This window comes from Maniola hyperantus, chromosome 22, assembly GCF_902806685.2.
Source record: "Maniola hyperantus chromosome 22, iAphHyp1.2, whole genome shotgun sequence".
Classification (NCBI taxonomy): Eukaryota; Metazoa; Arthropoda; class Insecta; order Lepidoptera; family Nymphalidae; genus Maniola; species Maniola hyperantus.
This window is the reverse complement of record NC_048557.2, coordinates 3,366,850-3,381,952: the sequence shown is the minus strand read 5'-3', so window position 1 is coordinate 3,381,952 and position 15,103 is coordinate 3,366,850. Positions and strand designations below refer to the sequence as shown.

General features: G+C 42.7%; 1 protein-coding gene across 1 annotated transcript; it reads left to right on the top strand.

Moving 5' to 3' along the window:
* Nucleotides 1–220: 220 nt before the first annotated feature.
* On the top strand, nucleotides 221–14,899 carry Etf-QO (electron transfer flavoprotein-ubiquinone oxidoreductase). The gene is made up of 15 exons (XM_034980538.2): nucleotides 221–299; nucleotides 679–783; nucleotides 1,527–1,639; nucleotides 2,142–2,340; nucleotides 2,936–3,027; nucleotides 4,201–4,360; nucleotides 4,890–5,002; nucleotides 5,602–5,821; nucleotides 6,273–6,428; nucleotides 8,632–8,756; nucleotides 10,152–10,269; nucleotides 12,173–12,280; nucleotides 13,273–13,386; nucleotides 14,150–14,224; nucleotides 14,806–14,899. Exons 1-15 carry the CDS (start codon nucleotides 266–268, stop codon nucleotides 14,892–14,894), a joined length of 1,821 nt encoding a protein of 606 aa, XP_034836429.1. The 5' UTR covers nucleotides 221–265; the 3' UTR covers nucleotides 14,895–14,899.
* Nucleotides 14,900–15,103: the final 204 nt, after the last annotated feature.

Here is a 15,103-nt window from a genome sequence, read left to right as displayed (position 1 = left end):
TTAACGTTCCATTTCAATATGTAATGATGTCAACATTTAAACGTAATCATTATTTGATTTTATATGAAAATCTTTAAATGTTTAACAACAATTTGAGTAATTATTTGGGAAGGTAATCGTGCGAATATAAAATAACATTCACAAATCAATTTTATGCAATATATGTACAACATGACCGATTTTGTTTTCAATAATAATTTTCAAGTTTGACAGTTGTGGCGAAATGGGAAGCTGAGGAGTAAACGGAACGTATGTTTTTGTAAAAATGGCGACAGCACTTGTTAGTTCGTCTCGTCAGGGTAAATAATTATTTTTTAAGCGCACAAAAGTTCAAAATAACTTAATAGTTATCTAAATTGTCTGCGTGGTAACGTATAATTAAACTATGAATAATTTTTAAACTTTAACATTCGTAAAACACTTGTTCCATAGTGACGTTGACCATCAGCTGTTCGAATTAATTTTCGAATATTAGGAGATTTTTTTGTGAAATTGATTTAGAAAATTAATAAAAAGTCATTTGTTTATAATAAATATGCCAAATATGTGAATTGTTAAGAGTTTCCATTACGCAATCTTAATTTCAAATATAGAAGTTCAAAGTTCATAATAACCTCATCAATTGTTTTGGTTGAAAACTTGCAATAGAAAAGTGAAGAAAAGTGAATTATTTTTCAGTGGGGAGGCTAACAAATGCTGCTAAAAGACTTTATTCTGATGTTTATCCCAAGATAACCACTCATTATACAATTCATCCCCGAGATAAAGATCCAAGATGGAAAGGTAAGTGATTGTTTTAAAACTACATGTTATCTGCTCAATGTTTACTTTGATAATAATTTGGAACATTTTTATCGTTTTTTATCTTACCTATACTTAAGTAATATACATTAAGGCACATTTATTTAAATTTTGAAATGAATTCTCATCATCATCTTTAAATATATAAAAGGAAAAGGTGACTTACTGACTGACTGATCTATCAACGCACAGCTCAAACTACTGGACGGATCAGGCTGAAATTTGGCATGCAGATAGCTATTATGATGCAGGCATTTGCTAAGAAAGGATTATTGAAAATTCAACCCCTGAGGGTGTGAAATAGGGGTTTGAAATTTGTGTAGTCCACGCAGACGAAGTCGCGAGCATAAGCTAGTCATTTATAAGTTGATACATCAGTCAGTCTGTTTCTCTTCTTATAAATATAGGTTACTAGCTGACAGAGACCTTATCCAAGCTTTATCCTCATGAATTTAGGTTTTTAAAAATCCCATGGGAACTCTTCAATTTTCCAGGATAAAAGTAGCCTGTCACTCTAGGTTTAGGTATTTAATTAGATCTATACAAAAAATTGTGTGGATCCCTTGATTGAAAGACAAATCAACATACACATGCATTTTTGCATTTAACTGAGAACCTATTATTAGCTCCTAGTTACCTAATTTTAAGATTATTAAGATCAATTTAAACTATTGGTTTTCCAAAGAAAAAGAAATTGTAATATGGGTGGTGATTCTAATTTTCAGACATAAGCATGGAGCGTGTGGCAGAGGAGACAGATATCCTCATCATAGGAGGAGGCCCAGCAGGAATGGCCGCTGCCATCAGAGCACGTCAGATTGCAGAGGAAAAGGGGGCTGTATGTATTCTTATTATCACTTATTTTGCTTATAATATGCAAACTACTATTTACATTCACCATCATCTGTATGTATATAAATAAAATAAAAATAAAAATAAAATATTTTTAACTCGACCAACAACAGGATCATATTGGTGTTAGTAAGTACACGAAACTTAAACCTATTTGTTAGTAAAACATCTATAACTACTTAAATTAGGACAGGATCGATTTGCCAGCACGTGAATCATACAACAGTGATTCAAGTACTGGCAGTCGATCCTGTCAGAAAATACCTTCTGGAGGCTATTGGAGCTGGACCGGACTCTATGCAACAAGGATGTGCATCGCTTTCGCATAGTAGTATAGAAACATTCTACATGAAATAAAAGACTGTCTGGCAAAAAATGAACAGTGTTACTGACATATCAACGTAGCCAAAAAATCAGTTATCAATAGTTTTGACCAAATGACAACTTAAATGAACAAGTCAAACTAATAAAAATATTAACTTTTACAGGAATTACGAGTAACGCTTTTAGAAAAAGCAGCAGAAGCAGGAGGTCACATACTTTCCGGTGCCTGCGTAGACCCCATAGCTTTAAACGAGCTAATACCCGACTGGCAAGAGAAAGGAGCTCCTATAAACACACCAGTGACCTCTGACAAGTTTGGACTTTTAACCAAGAGTGGCAGGATACCAATACCTGTTTTTCGTGGTAAGATTTCTGTTGTTAACTCATAATGGCTAGTTATGTCGTATACGCACTGGCACCGATTCCGTTGTCTTTCTCTAAACTAAATTTAGATTATCTGCATCCTTTTCTTTTTAACAATGCTAAAAAGAGACAGAACATGAAGTTAACATTTAAAGACTCTAAATTTTAGTGCACGCTACAAATTTAAACAGTACAAGTCAGCTCGTGACTGTGCGCTAAAATCACGGGTTTTACCATCTAAAAATTAATATTAAAACCACGGAACAGAAAATCCGTGATTAAAACTGTCAAACTGTGTCTGTCCTTTTCATATTACATTAGTAAAAAGAGGATGCGAATACTCTAAAATTAGGTTGTGCTCACTTCTCAGACCTGGACGCAATTGGAACTGTTCAACCCTTAGTTTTAAGTTCACATAATGAATTATCACCACTACACATGATTGTATTGCAAATTAAACAATTGACCATCAGAAAGTGTACAATAGTAGGTACCCAATAAATGATTTTGACTTTGATTGCTATAAAGTAAAAACCCTAAATTCACACAGATTCACGGGCAAAGCTTTTATGCCATATTTTTACTTGTTTTTCAGGGCTACCAAATTACAACCATGGTAATTACGTTGTAAGGTTAGGCCACTTGGTGAGATGGATGTCGGAACAAGCCGAGGCAGCTGGTGCAGAGGTGAGAACTTGTGAACTTGATTTCTGAGGATATTAACCCTTTTTAGTGGTTTAACGACATATTTTTATGTAGATGACGTGACGGGTACCTACCACGATCAATTTGTGTATAAGATCGACTGCAGCTGTAAGTAGCTCTTACATTGGTCAATCAAAGAGACTCATAGCAACTTGAGTATCAGAAAATATTAAAGCGGTCAATGGAGCGATCGTGGAGCATATTCTACAGCCAGGCCCAAAACATTGGATTGAACTCCACAATTCCCGAGTTCTCTCCACAGACCGCCACTACGCGAAGCGATTGAAATTCGCAAACACCAGAATTTCAATCGCCAGGATGACTTTAAACTAGCATGTATGTGGAATCCAGTGGTAGAATTATGCAAACTAAGACATCATCGTACGACATCGAAAGTTAATAGTGACGTTGAGTGTATTTTGCCGGACAGCTCGTGAAGTTCCAGCGAAAAGACCAAGAAAGAGGGTAGTTTGTTTCTGCCCATGACAACTCGAACTTCATTTCTCGCAGCACTGCAGTCCAGTCGTGACCACGACCCGTTCAATTGGGTTGAAATATCGATAATATGGCATATATAACATACTAGCTTATGCTCGCGACTTCGTACGCTTGGACTACGCAAATTTAAAACCACTATTTTACCCCCTTAGGGGTTGAATTTTGAAAAACGATGCCTACATCATAATAGCTTTCTGCATGCCAAAATTCAGCCCGATCCGTCCTATGGTTTGATCTGTGCGTTTATAGATCAGTCAGTCAGTCACCTTTTCCTTTTATATATTTAGATTTATTACTCAATAGAAATTAAGTTGTTTATTTTAGTTGATTTTTATTTTATGGAGAACACTTTCGTTGTCGGGTCGTGACACTAGGGCTCTGCCTGAAAATCAGCGCTGCAGTAGTCAAATACTGCAGCATCATGCTCATCACACATCACACAAGACATCATTTTAGTTTTTAGTACTGTCGAGCTCGTAGTTTTAAGTTTACCTAGTATTTTTTTTTTTAATTTGTAACATTTGGTTTATATGTTTTGCTTTTTTGTTTTGTTTTTTTCTTGTTTTGTGAGCTGAATAAACTTTTATTTATTTATTTATAAATAATGTCAGATGTCTAATGATGATCACGATGATGAATAGCAGCTCTTATTTCCAGGTGTGGCCGGGATGCGCAGCTGCAGAACTTTTGTATAGAGATGATGGTTCCCTCAAAGGAGTAGCGACGGGTGACGTCGGTATTGCCAAGGACGGAAGCCCTAAGGATATGTTCGAACGGGGCATGGAGTTCCATTCCAAGATCACCATATTTGCTGAAGGTTAGTGGATTCATTAGTTTTTACAGTCTTGAACTGGAGTTCCTTCATCTTTCTTTAATAATTAATTATATTAGCTTTTGAATTGGCGTCGTAGCGTAGTCAATTAAATAAAAAAGAATTGGCATCATAAAGTCATTAGGGTAGACAAATAAATAAAAAATAAGAATAATGATATTAACGATAAACCATTAAAATCCAGAATTAGCTGAATAAAAATTTATCTTTTACACTCAATTCTATCTGTGAATTAATAAATTATTCTTTCTGTGTTTTACATAGAAGTTTAAAAGTTAAAACATTTAAACTATTTTTATATATAACAGATACAGAGTCGTGGTTTTGCGCTTGCGCTAACTTCTCTTGGCTCTCTAAGGAAGTTAAGACTGAGTTAAAACGACAGAGCTATATCTCTCACATAAATCTGTCTCGTTTTTACTTAATCTTAAGTCTGAGCTAAGTCAAAGTGCGCTCTATAGATCTCAGCCTTATTGAATTTATGATGTTGCACAATAATTTCTTTCTTTTCTAGGATGCCACGGACACTTAACAAAGATGGTATCCAATAAATTTAATCTTAGAGAGAAAAGTGAACCACAATCTTATGGCATTGGATTGAAAGAACTTTGGGAAGTCAAACCAGAGGTGAGTTTACAATAAATAAGTGTGTGTATGTAAGTGTTCAATAATTATTGTAATATGTTCTCTCTGTTGTACAGTACGCGGCAGAAAATAATGTACCTTTAGAATGAGATTTTGGCTTTGTCGAGCGTTGTCTCTGTCACTCATACCTATGTGACGTTTTGTTGGTCTCAACGACAGATAATGCTCTGCAAAACCACTGTCTCTTTCTAAAGGTCGATGTACATTATTTTCTGCCGCGTACTGTACTGAACATTTCCTAAGGTTATGTAACATTCCGTAAACCAGTCTCTAAAAGAAAAACATTTTTAGTCCCCTATAGGAATAGGGGGCTAAAATTTTTCTTTCAGAGACAAGGCTAGCTATTTTCCTACATTCTAGAAAATTCCTTAATTTGCTAGAAAATTTGGGTTTTCTATGTTAAGATTTTTTTTTTTTTTTTTTAAGAATATTAGCCATGTTAAATGACTAATATTCCCCTTTCCTCTCCAACTAAGCGTCAGGCTTGTGCTAGAAGTAGGTACGACAATAGTGCAACGGGCGGGATTTGAACCGTCGACCTTTATTCCCTTATTTTTAGAATTGTTTTGTTATTTCTGCAGAACCATAAGCCTGGTCTGGTAGAACACACAGTAGGCTGGCCCCTAGACAAGAACACGTATGGGGGCTCCTTTATATACCACCTCAAAGTGGAAGAAGGCGAAGCTCCCTTAGTCGCGGTCGGCTTTGTGGTGGGCTTGGACTACGTCAACCCCTACCTCAGCCCCTTCAGAGAATTCCAGAAGTTTAAGACTCACCCCTATGTTAAACCTATGTTTGAAGGTAAGATCTAGACATGCCTTTTATAGCAAATCTTAAGTCCTAGATGTAGAATATTTTATACTCATAATAATCATCAAATCAATACTTCCATACTAGTATTATAAATGTGAAAGTATGTTTGTCCGTCCGTCTGTCGTAGCAGACAGACAGACAGACATACGTCTGTCTGTCTGTCTGCTAGTCTGCTAGCTTTTCACGGCCCAAAAGTTTGATGGTGTGTTGCGCGTTTGTGGCGCGTGTGTTGCGTTGCGTGTGTTGCGCGTTTGTGGCGTGTGTGTTGTGCGTTTGTGTCGCGTCTGTTGCGCATGTGTGGCGGCGTGCGGCGCGTGTTTTGCGCGGGTGTGGCGCGCGATATGACTTGTCCTTTTTATGCAGTGCGCATTATAAGTGTGAGCGACCTTCTCTCCAAGGGATAAAAACCAACCCTTATAAAAATCAATCATTTTTTTAGGTGGCACGCGCATAGCATACGGAGCCAGGGCGCTAGTAGAGGGTGGGTGGCAGTGCCTGCCTGTGCCGGTGTTCCCTGGGGGCTGCCTGGCGGGGGACACTGCGGGGTACCTCAACGTGCCGCGGATCAAGGGCACCCACAATGCCATGAAGAGCGGTAAGTTGTATTGAAGGTGGAACATAGCATACGGAGCCAGGGCGCTAGTAGAGGGTGGGTGGCAGTGCCTGCCTGTGCCGGTGTTCCCTGGGGGCTGCCTGGCGGGGGACACTGCGGGGTACCTCAACGTGCCGCGGATCAAGGGCACCCACAATGCCATGAAGAGCGGTAAGTTGTATTGAAGGTGGAACATAGCATACGGAGCCAGGGCGCTAGTAGAGGGTGGGTGGCAGTGCCTGCCTGTGCCGGTGTTCCCTGGGGGCTGCCTGGCGGGGGACACTGCGGGGTACCTCAACGTGCCGCGGATCAAGGGCACCCACAATGCCATGAAGAGCGGTAAGTTGTATTGAAGGTGGAACATAGCATACGGAGCCAGGGCGCTAGTAGAGGGTGGGTGGCAGTGCCTGCCTGTGCCGGTGTTCCCTGGGGGCTGCCTGGCGGGGGACACTGCGGGGTACCTCAACGTGCCGCGGATCAAGGGCACCCACAATGCCATGAAGAGCGGTAAGTTGTATTGAAGGTGGAACATAGCATACGGAGCCAGGGCGCTAGTAGAGGGTGGGTGGCAGTGCCTGCCTGTGCCGGTGTTCCCTGGGGGCTGCCTGGCGGGGGACACTGCGGGGTACCTCAACGTGCCGCGGATCAAGGGCACCCACAATGCCATGAAGAGCGGTAAGTTGTATTGAAGGTGGAACATAGCATACGGAGCCAGGGCGCTAGTAGAGGGTGGGTGGCAGTGCCTGCCTGTGCCGGTGTTCCCTGGGGGCTGCCTGGCGGGGGACACTGCGGGGTACCTCAACGTGCCGCGGATCAAGGGCACCCACAATGCCATGAAGAGCGGTAAGTTGTATTGAAGGTGGAACATAGCATACGGAGCCAGGGCGCTAGTAGAGGGTGGGTGGCAGTGCCTGCCTGTGCCGGTGTTCCCTGGGGGCTGCCTGGCGGGGGACACTGCGGGGTACCTCAACGTGCCGCGGATCAAGGGCACCCACAATGCCATGAAGAGCGGTAAGTTGTATTGAAGGTGGAACATAGCATACGGAGCCAGGGCGCTAGTAGAGGGTGGGTGGCAGTGCCTGCCTGTGCCGGTGTTCCCTGGGGGCTGCCTGGCGGGGGACACTGCGGGGTACCTCAACGTGCCGCGGATCAAGGGCACCCACAATGCCATGAAGAGCGGTAAGTTGTATTGAAGGTGGAACATAGCATACGGAGCCAGGGCGCTAGTAGAGGGTGGGTGGCAGTGCCTGCCTGTGCCGGTGTTCCCTGGGGGCTGCCTGGCGGGGGACACTGCGGGGTACCTCAACGTGCCGCGGATCAAGGGCACCCACAATGCCATGAAGAGCGGTAAGTTGTATTGAAGGTGGAACATAGCATACGGAGCCAGGGCGCTAGTAGAGGGTGGGTGGCAGTGCCTGCCTGTGCCGGTGTTCCCTGGGGGCTGCCTGGCGGGGGACACTGCGGGGTACCTCAACGTGCCGCGGATCAAGGGCACCCACAATGCCATGAAGAGCGGTAAGTTGTATTGAAGGTGGAACATAGCATACGGAGCCAGGGCTAGTAGAGGGTGATGGTGGTGATGGCGTTATAAGTTGAAAATATTACATTTTTAAAATTTCTTTGTGCATATGAAAAAAAAATATCCTACAATTTTATACACAAAAGTTTAGCGAGACACAAACATTGGTACTGATTCTGTGCACACCTAAATTTTAGAGTATTCGCATCCTCTTCTTACTAATGCATTTAGGAAAGAACAGATACAGTTTGACAGTTTTAAATTTAATTTAGAACTGTCAAACCTTGTGACTGTAGGCTGCCAGTCGCGAGCCTGTTGTTTAAATTTGTAGCGTGCACTAAAATTTAGAGTCTTTAATAATGTAAAATTCATGTTCCGTCCCTTTTTAGCAATATTACCCCATCCAGGTTAGCCCGCTATCATCTTAGACTGCATCATCACTTACCATCAGGTGAGATTGCAGTCAAGGGCTAACTTGTATCTGAATAAAAAAAAAAATTAAAAAGAAAAAGATGTAGATAAAAAAAATTAAAAAGAAAAAGATGAAGATGTAAATTTAGACTAAATTTAGTTTAGAGAAATACAAGAGAATCGGCGCCATTATTTTGTGAGGTGACCAAACGTCATATAGCGCTGTTCGTTCTCCTGTCGTGTTTATAATATTAAGTATGGATTATGTTTCTTCAGGTATGTTGGCGGCCGAGACCGCGGTAGATTTGGTGCTGTCGGGCGAAGCGACGCACGACAAGGGGGCCACGCCTACCGCGTACGAAGACAAACTGAGAGAATCATACGTTTATAAGGAACTGAAGGTAATACTGAAGTTGGTAACGCAACCTCCTGCGCCATCCTTATAGAGTTCCGTATCCGAAGAGTGCCAGCGGGACCCTATTACTAAGCTTCTGTGGCTGTGAACCGTATTAAGGTAGATAGTTGAAATTTTCACAGAATGTGTATTTCTATTGTCGCTATAACAACAAATAATAAAAATTTGAAAATGCCTGCAATGAGAATTAAAAAAATAAGCTAGGGCCTTGATATTTTAAACATACTCGTAGGTCGGAAATAGATGACTATCCAATATTAACTCACATTCTTATTTGTCTATTTGCTTGTCTATCTATACTTAATATTATAAATGTGAAAATGTGTTTGTCTGTCTATCTGTCTGTCTGTCTGTTCTCTGTTTGTTTGTTTGTCTGCTAGTTTTTCACAGCCCAACAGTTTTGCTGATTTTGATAAAATTAGGCACAGGTTTAGCTTACATTCCGGGGACGGACATAGACTACTTTTTATCTCGAAGAATCTGAGTTCCCACGGGATTTTCAAAAACCTAAATCCATGCATCATCATCGAGTTCTGTATAAATTTTGTGTGTACAAAAATCGATTTTAACCTAATTTCATAAGCTAGGGACTTTTCATGTCATCTGCTACTCGACAAACATTCAAACGGTCCTTCGACGTCACAGAAGTTTCTGCAAGTTCATTTCCACAAACAGCTGTTTGCAGGGTTTTACATTGGAGTTTCTATTTTTTTAAGTCCTTATATCTCCCACGAGTATCGCGCTACAAGGCTCGTAATTTTTTTTGACACACCGGTTCTAACCTCAGCTTGCTTGACATTGGTACTAATTCTCAGCGCAACTAAATTTTAGGGTATTAGCATCTTTTTCTCACCAATGTTATAAGAAAAGGACAGACAAACTTAATTTAATTTAGATCTGTCAAACCTCGTGACTTCAGGTGACAGTCGTAAGCCTATTGATTAAATTGGTTTAAAATAATTCATTTTCCGTCCTTTTCTGGCAATACTAAAAAGAAAAAGATGCAGATACTCTAAATTTAGTTTAGAGATAAATATCAAAATCGGCATCTTCATCGAACACCTTGTGTAGTAATATGATGAGTTTACCGTATTTTATTGCAGCAAGTCCGGAACTGCCGGCCGTCGTTCCACACGTCGCTCGGCTTGTATGGGGGTGTGGCGTATTCTGCGTTGTCTACGCTCATGCGCGGGAAGGAACCTTGGACCTTGAGCCATGGTGGTAACGTATATTTTATTGTAGCAAGTCCGGAACTGCCGGCCGTTGTTCCACACGTCGCTCGGCTTGTATGGGGGTGTGGCGTATTCTGCGTTGTCTACGCTCATGCGCGGGAAGGAACCTTGGACCTTGAGCCATGGTGGTAACGTATATTTTATTGTAGCAAGTCCGGAACTGCCGGCCGTCGTTCCACACGTCGCTCGGCTTGTATGGGGGTGTGGCGTATTCTGCGTTCTCTACGCTCATGCGCGGGAAGGAACCTTGGACCTTGAGCCATGGTGGTAACGTATATTTTATTGTAGCAAGTCCGGAACTGCCGGCCGTTGTTCCACACGTCGCTCGGCTTGTATGGGGGTGTGGCGTATTCTGCGTTGTCTACGCTCATGCGCGGGAAGGAACCTTGGACCTTGAGCCATGGTGGTAACGTATATTTTATTGTAGCAAGTCCGGAACTGCCGGCCGTTGTTCCACACGTCGCTCGGCTTGTATGGGGGTGTGGCGTATTCTGCGTTCTCTACGCTCATGCGCGGGAAGGAACCTTGGACCTTGAGCCATGGTGGTAACGTATATTTTATTGTAGCAAGTCCGGAACTGCCGGCCGTCGTTCCACACGTCGCTCGGCTTGTATGGGGGTGTGGCGTATTCTGCGTTCTCTACGCTCATGCGCGGGAAGGAACCTTGGACCTTGAGCCATGGTGGTAACGTATATTTTATTGTAGCAAGTCCGGAACTGCCGGCCGTCGTTCCACACGTCGCTCGGCTTGTATGGGGGTGTGGCGTATTCTGCGTTCTCTACGCTCATGCGCGGGAAGGAACCTTGGACCTTGAGCCATGGTGGTAACGTATATTTTATTGTAGCAAGTCCGGAACTGCCGGCCGTCGTTCCACACGTCGCTCGGCTTGTATGGGGGTGTGGCGTATTCTGCGTTCTCTACGCTCATGCGCGGGAAGGAACCTTGGACCTTGAGCCATGGTGGTAACGTATATTTTATTGTAGCAAGTCCGGAACTGCCGGCCGTTGTTCCACACGTCGCTCGGCTTGTATGGGGGTGTGGCGTATTCTGCGTTCTCTACGCTCATGCGCGGGAAGGAACCTTGGACCTTGAGCCATGGTGGTAACGTATATTTTATTGTAGCAAGTCCGGAACTGCCGGCCGTTGTTCCACACGTCGCTCGGCTTGTATGGGGGTGTGGCGTATTCTGCGTTCTCTACGCTCATGCGCGGGAAGGAACCTTGGACCTTGAGCCATGGTGGTAACGTATATTTTATTGTAGCAAGTCCGGAATCGCCGGCCGTTCGCGTCGTTCCACACGTCGCTCGGCTTGTATGGGGGTGTGGCGTATTCTGCGTTCTCTACGCTCATGCGCGGGAAGGAACCTTGGACCTTGAGCCATGGTGGTAACGTATATTTTATTGTAGCAAGTCCGGAATCGCCGGCCGTTCGCGTCGTTCCACACGTCGCTCGGCTTGTATGGGGGTGTGGCGTATTCTGCGTTCTCTACGCTCATGCGCGGGAAGGAACCTTGGACCTTGAGCCATGGCGGTAACGTATATTTTAACTTAGATTGACTTGTTATTACGTCGCAATTGGTAACAGATTTTTCGGCTACTTTGTGTCCGATTGAGCTGAAATGGGGACACTTGGGGTTTGAATGGAAATACACTAAACTTGGCTGAGATTGTATTTTACGTACTTTTATTTTGCTTAGACTTTACTTACGGATAACTGGGAGGGCGTTTCATTAAACTCTCCTCCATTCTTTGCGGTATTGTACCACAACGCTTAATCGCTTGGCGACACGGCTTTGCCGGTAAGGTGGTGAAGCCGAAGCCAGCCGACCAGACCAGACCAGACCAAAGACAATTTAGAAATTATGAATTTCCAAATTACCACTGCCGAGGGGGCCTCCCACTTATTTCAAAACGTTCATCACCGCGCTAGGGAGGTCATCACAGATTTATATCTGTTACATAAATCTGTTTTTTTTTAATTCTTAAAAAGTTAAGTCTGAGCAAAGTAGGTACCTACCCAACCTGGAGCAAATACAATTTATTGATTATTGAAAAGTCAAAGTACACTCCAGTACACGACACAGTACTAGAGGCTAGACCTCACCCAGTCTCTCCACGGGAAACTAAAAATTTCATAAAATAAAACTAACATAATTTTAAAATGAATCCAGGCGCGGACCACGCGCGCTTAAAAGCAGCTAAAGAGTGTCAACCTATCGAGTATCCCAAACCTGATGGAGTCTTAACCTTCGACTTGCTGTCATCTGTGGCGTTAACTGGTAAGTGTTTGATAAGTCATCATCATTATCAACCGATAGACATCGACTACTGGACATAGATCTTTTGTAGGGACTTCCACACGCTACGGCCGTGCCGAGTTTTCCAACGCTACGTTTTCTGGTACGAGGTCGCTATTCTAGCACCTTGGGACCCCAACGTCTATCGGTTTTTCGAACTATGTGCTCCGCCCATTGCCACTTCAGTTTCGCAACCGTTGAGCTATGTTGCTCTAGTTCTCTTATGGATCTCCTCATTTCTGATTTGATCATGTAGAGAAAGTTCAAGCATAGTTCTCTCCATTGCCCGCTGAGTGACTCTGATTTTTCTTATGAGGCCCATAGTCAGCTATTTTTAATGGAAAACTAGCTGACGCCCGCGACATCGTCTGCGTGGATTTAGTTTTTTAACAATCCCGTGGGAACTCTATGGTTTTCCGGGATAAAAAGTAACCGGGATAAAATGTAAATAAAGAGTGTCATCAGGACCCTTATACTCTTACTAGCTTATGCTCGCGACTTCGTCCGCGTGGACTACACAAATTTCAAACACCTATTTCACCCGCTTAGGGGTTGAATTTTCAAAAATCCTTTCTTAGCGGATGCCTACGTCATAATAGCTATCTGCATGCCAAATTTCAGCCCGATCCGTCCAGTAGTTTGAGCTGTGCGTTGATAGATCAGTCAGTCAGTCAGTCACCTTTTCCTTTTATATATTTAGATTAATTCGATTATGAATGCGAATAAGGGTACAGATTCATCAGTGACCATGGAAAGTACTCTTGAATAACAAGTTAAACATTAAATTAAACTTAAAGCTAGCCTTATCTAATTACTATATAAATCATGACCGCGTGGAATGGTGCCAAGAATACTGGCTGCATTTCCGCGCTGGACAGCCAGGCTGATCCGTTGCGCAAAAAATGAGCCAGCCCTTCTGTCACCAGATGAGGCTATTAAACATTAAATTGATAGTTGTTTTTGTATTTGCATAGGAACGAACCACGAAGCAGATCAACCAGCACACTTGACACTGAAAGATGATACAGTACCTGTGAAGAGAAATCTTGCTGTCTTCGATGGACCAGAGGCGAGGTTTTGTCCTGCAGGTATAACATCATCATCATCATCATCAACCAATAGACGTCCACTGCTGGACATAGGTCTCTTGTAGGGACTTCCACACGCCACGGTCTTGGCGCCGCCTGAATCCAGCGGATCCTTGCGACTCGTCTGATGTCGTCCGTCCACCTAGTGGGGGGTCCCATTCCAGCACCTTGGGACCCCAACGTCTATCGGTTTTACGAACTATGTGCTCAGCCCATTGCCACTTCAGCTTCGCAACCCGTTGAGCTATGTCGGTTACTCTAGTTCTCCTCCATCATCATGCAGGTATAACATACAAACTTTAAAAGTATTCATTTTTTACATGACTAAAAAAATTTCTGAGAGGGTTCATGTATGTATGCGTGTGAGTTCCTTTGTTCCACCATAACTTCTGGATGCCTAGACAGATATGGATGTATGAGATATCGTTAGGATCCTTACACAATCTCGAGTGAACTGGCTGTACAGGATGCGCCCAAAAGTGATGAGCATCGATCTTTAGAAGGAGACAGCAGATTTGTAGAGCACTTTCTCGGTCTTTAAGACCGACAAAGCGTCATATGGGTATGAGTGGCAGAGAGAACGCTCTACAAAGCCGAAATGTAATTTTAAAGGCCGATGTACCGTACTCCCGCCGCCGCCCTGCTTCTCTCTCTCTCTCCCTCCCTCCCTCTCCCCCCCCCCTCTCTCTCTCTCTCTCTTCCGCGTACTGTAACATAGTATTTTTTACGTATATTCTAGCTAATTAGTAATTTTTATTCGTAGGAGTGTACGAGTTCGTGCCTCTAGAGACTGGTGATGGACAGAGGTTACAAATCAACGCACAAAATTGTATACACTGTAAGTAGAACATAAAAAATATATTATAAACAAACCGGCCAAGTGCGAGTCGGACTCGCACGCGAAGGGTTCAGTACCATCGTACAAGAAATCTCAAACCAGCATAGTAAACATTTTTATGGCTCCAACAGCTGTACAGCTAGCTGTACTGCAAGTTAATGACGAACAGCGCCATATTGATGTGATTTAGTAAACTAATTAGCTGGTCGTGTCACACTAATTTTTAATTTAGTATCCACTAATTAAAGGTTTTCGGGTTTTTTCTTTACTTGTGCTGTAAGACATTGCTACCTGCCAAATTTCATAATTCTAGGTCAAAAGGAAGTACGGGTTTTGCTTCCTCCGAATTCTTTCGAATCCGAATAGACAGACAAACAACGAAGTGGATTTTTCCTTTTGAGGCACGGAACCCTAAAAAGAGCGAAATTTAAAACTGGTTACTTTATCTATTGGGGTGTCGTAATATGAAAGGGTTTCATTTGCATATTCTAAAACATTTTTTTAAGCCCACTCATGTTTGACTTATAATCAAAAATTCCAAAAAAAGACTTACTTACTTAACATATCTTTTGAATTTTCAGGTAAAACATGTGACATCAAGGATCCTTCACAAAATATCAACTGGGTAGTGCCCGAAGGCGGTGGCGGCCCTGCGTACAACGGAATGTAAACTAATTTTTTTTACATACAGCCTGAACAGAAAAATAAAATAACTTGCCATATTGCGGAAAATACCTGGAACTAATTTATACAAATCCATTGGGGCTGATTCTCTTGTACACAATCTTTCTCTCTCTCCGGTCGTTCCTTCATTGCTGAAGGTCGTGGTCCTGGCTCCATCGGCTTCTGTCGGTGGCCATTTTACAATCTTTACACTAC

Coding starts and splice junctions, on each gene's coding strand:
- Etf-QO (XM_034980538.2), top strand. CDS start 266: ATGGCGACAGCACTTGTTAGTTCGTCTCGTCAGG. Junction 784..1,526: donor TAAAGATCCAAGATGGAAAG/GTAAGTGATTGT, acceptor TCTAATTTTCAG/ACATAAGCATGGAGCGTGTG. Junction 12,281..13,272: donor GTCATCTGTGGCGTTAACTG/GTAAGTGTTTGA, acceptor GTATTTGCATAG/GAACGAACCACGAAGCAGAT.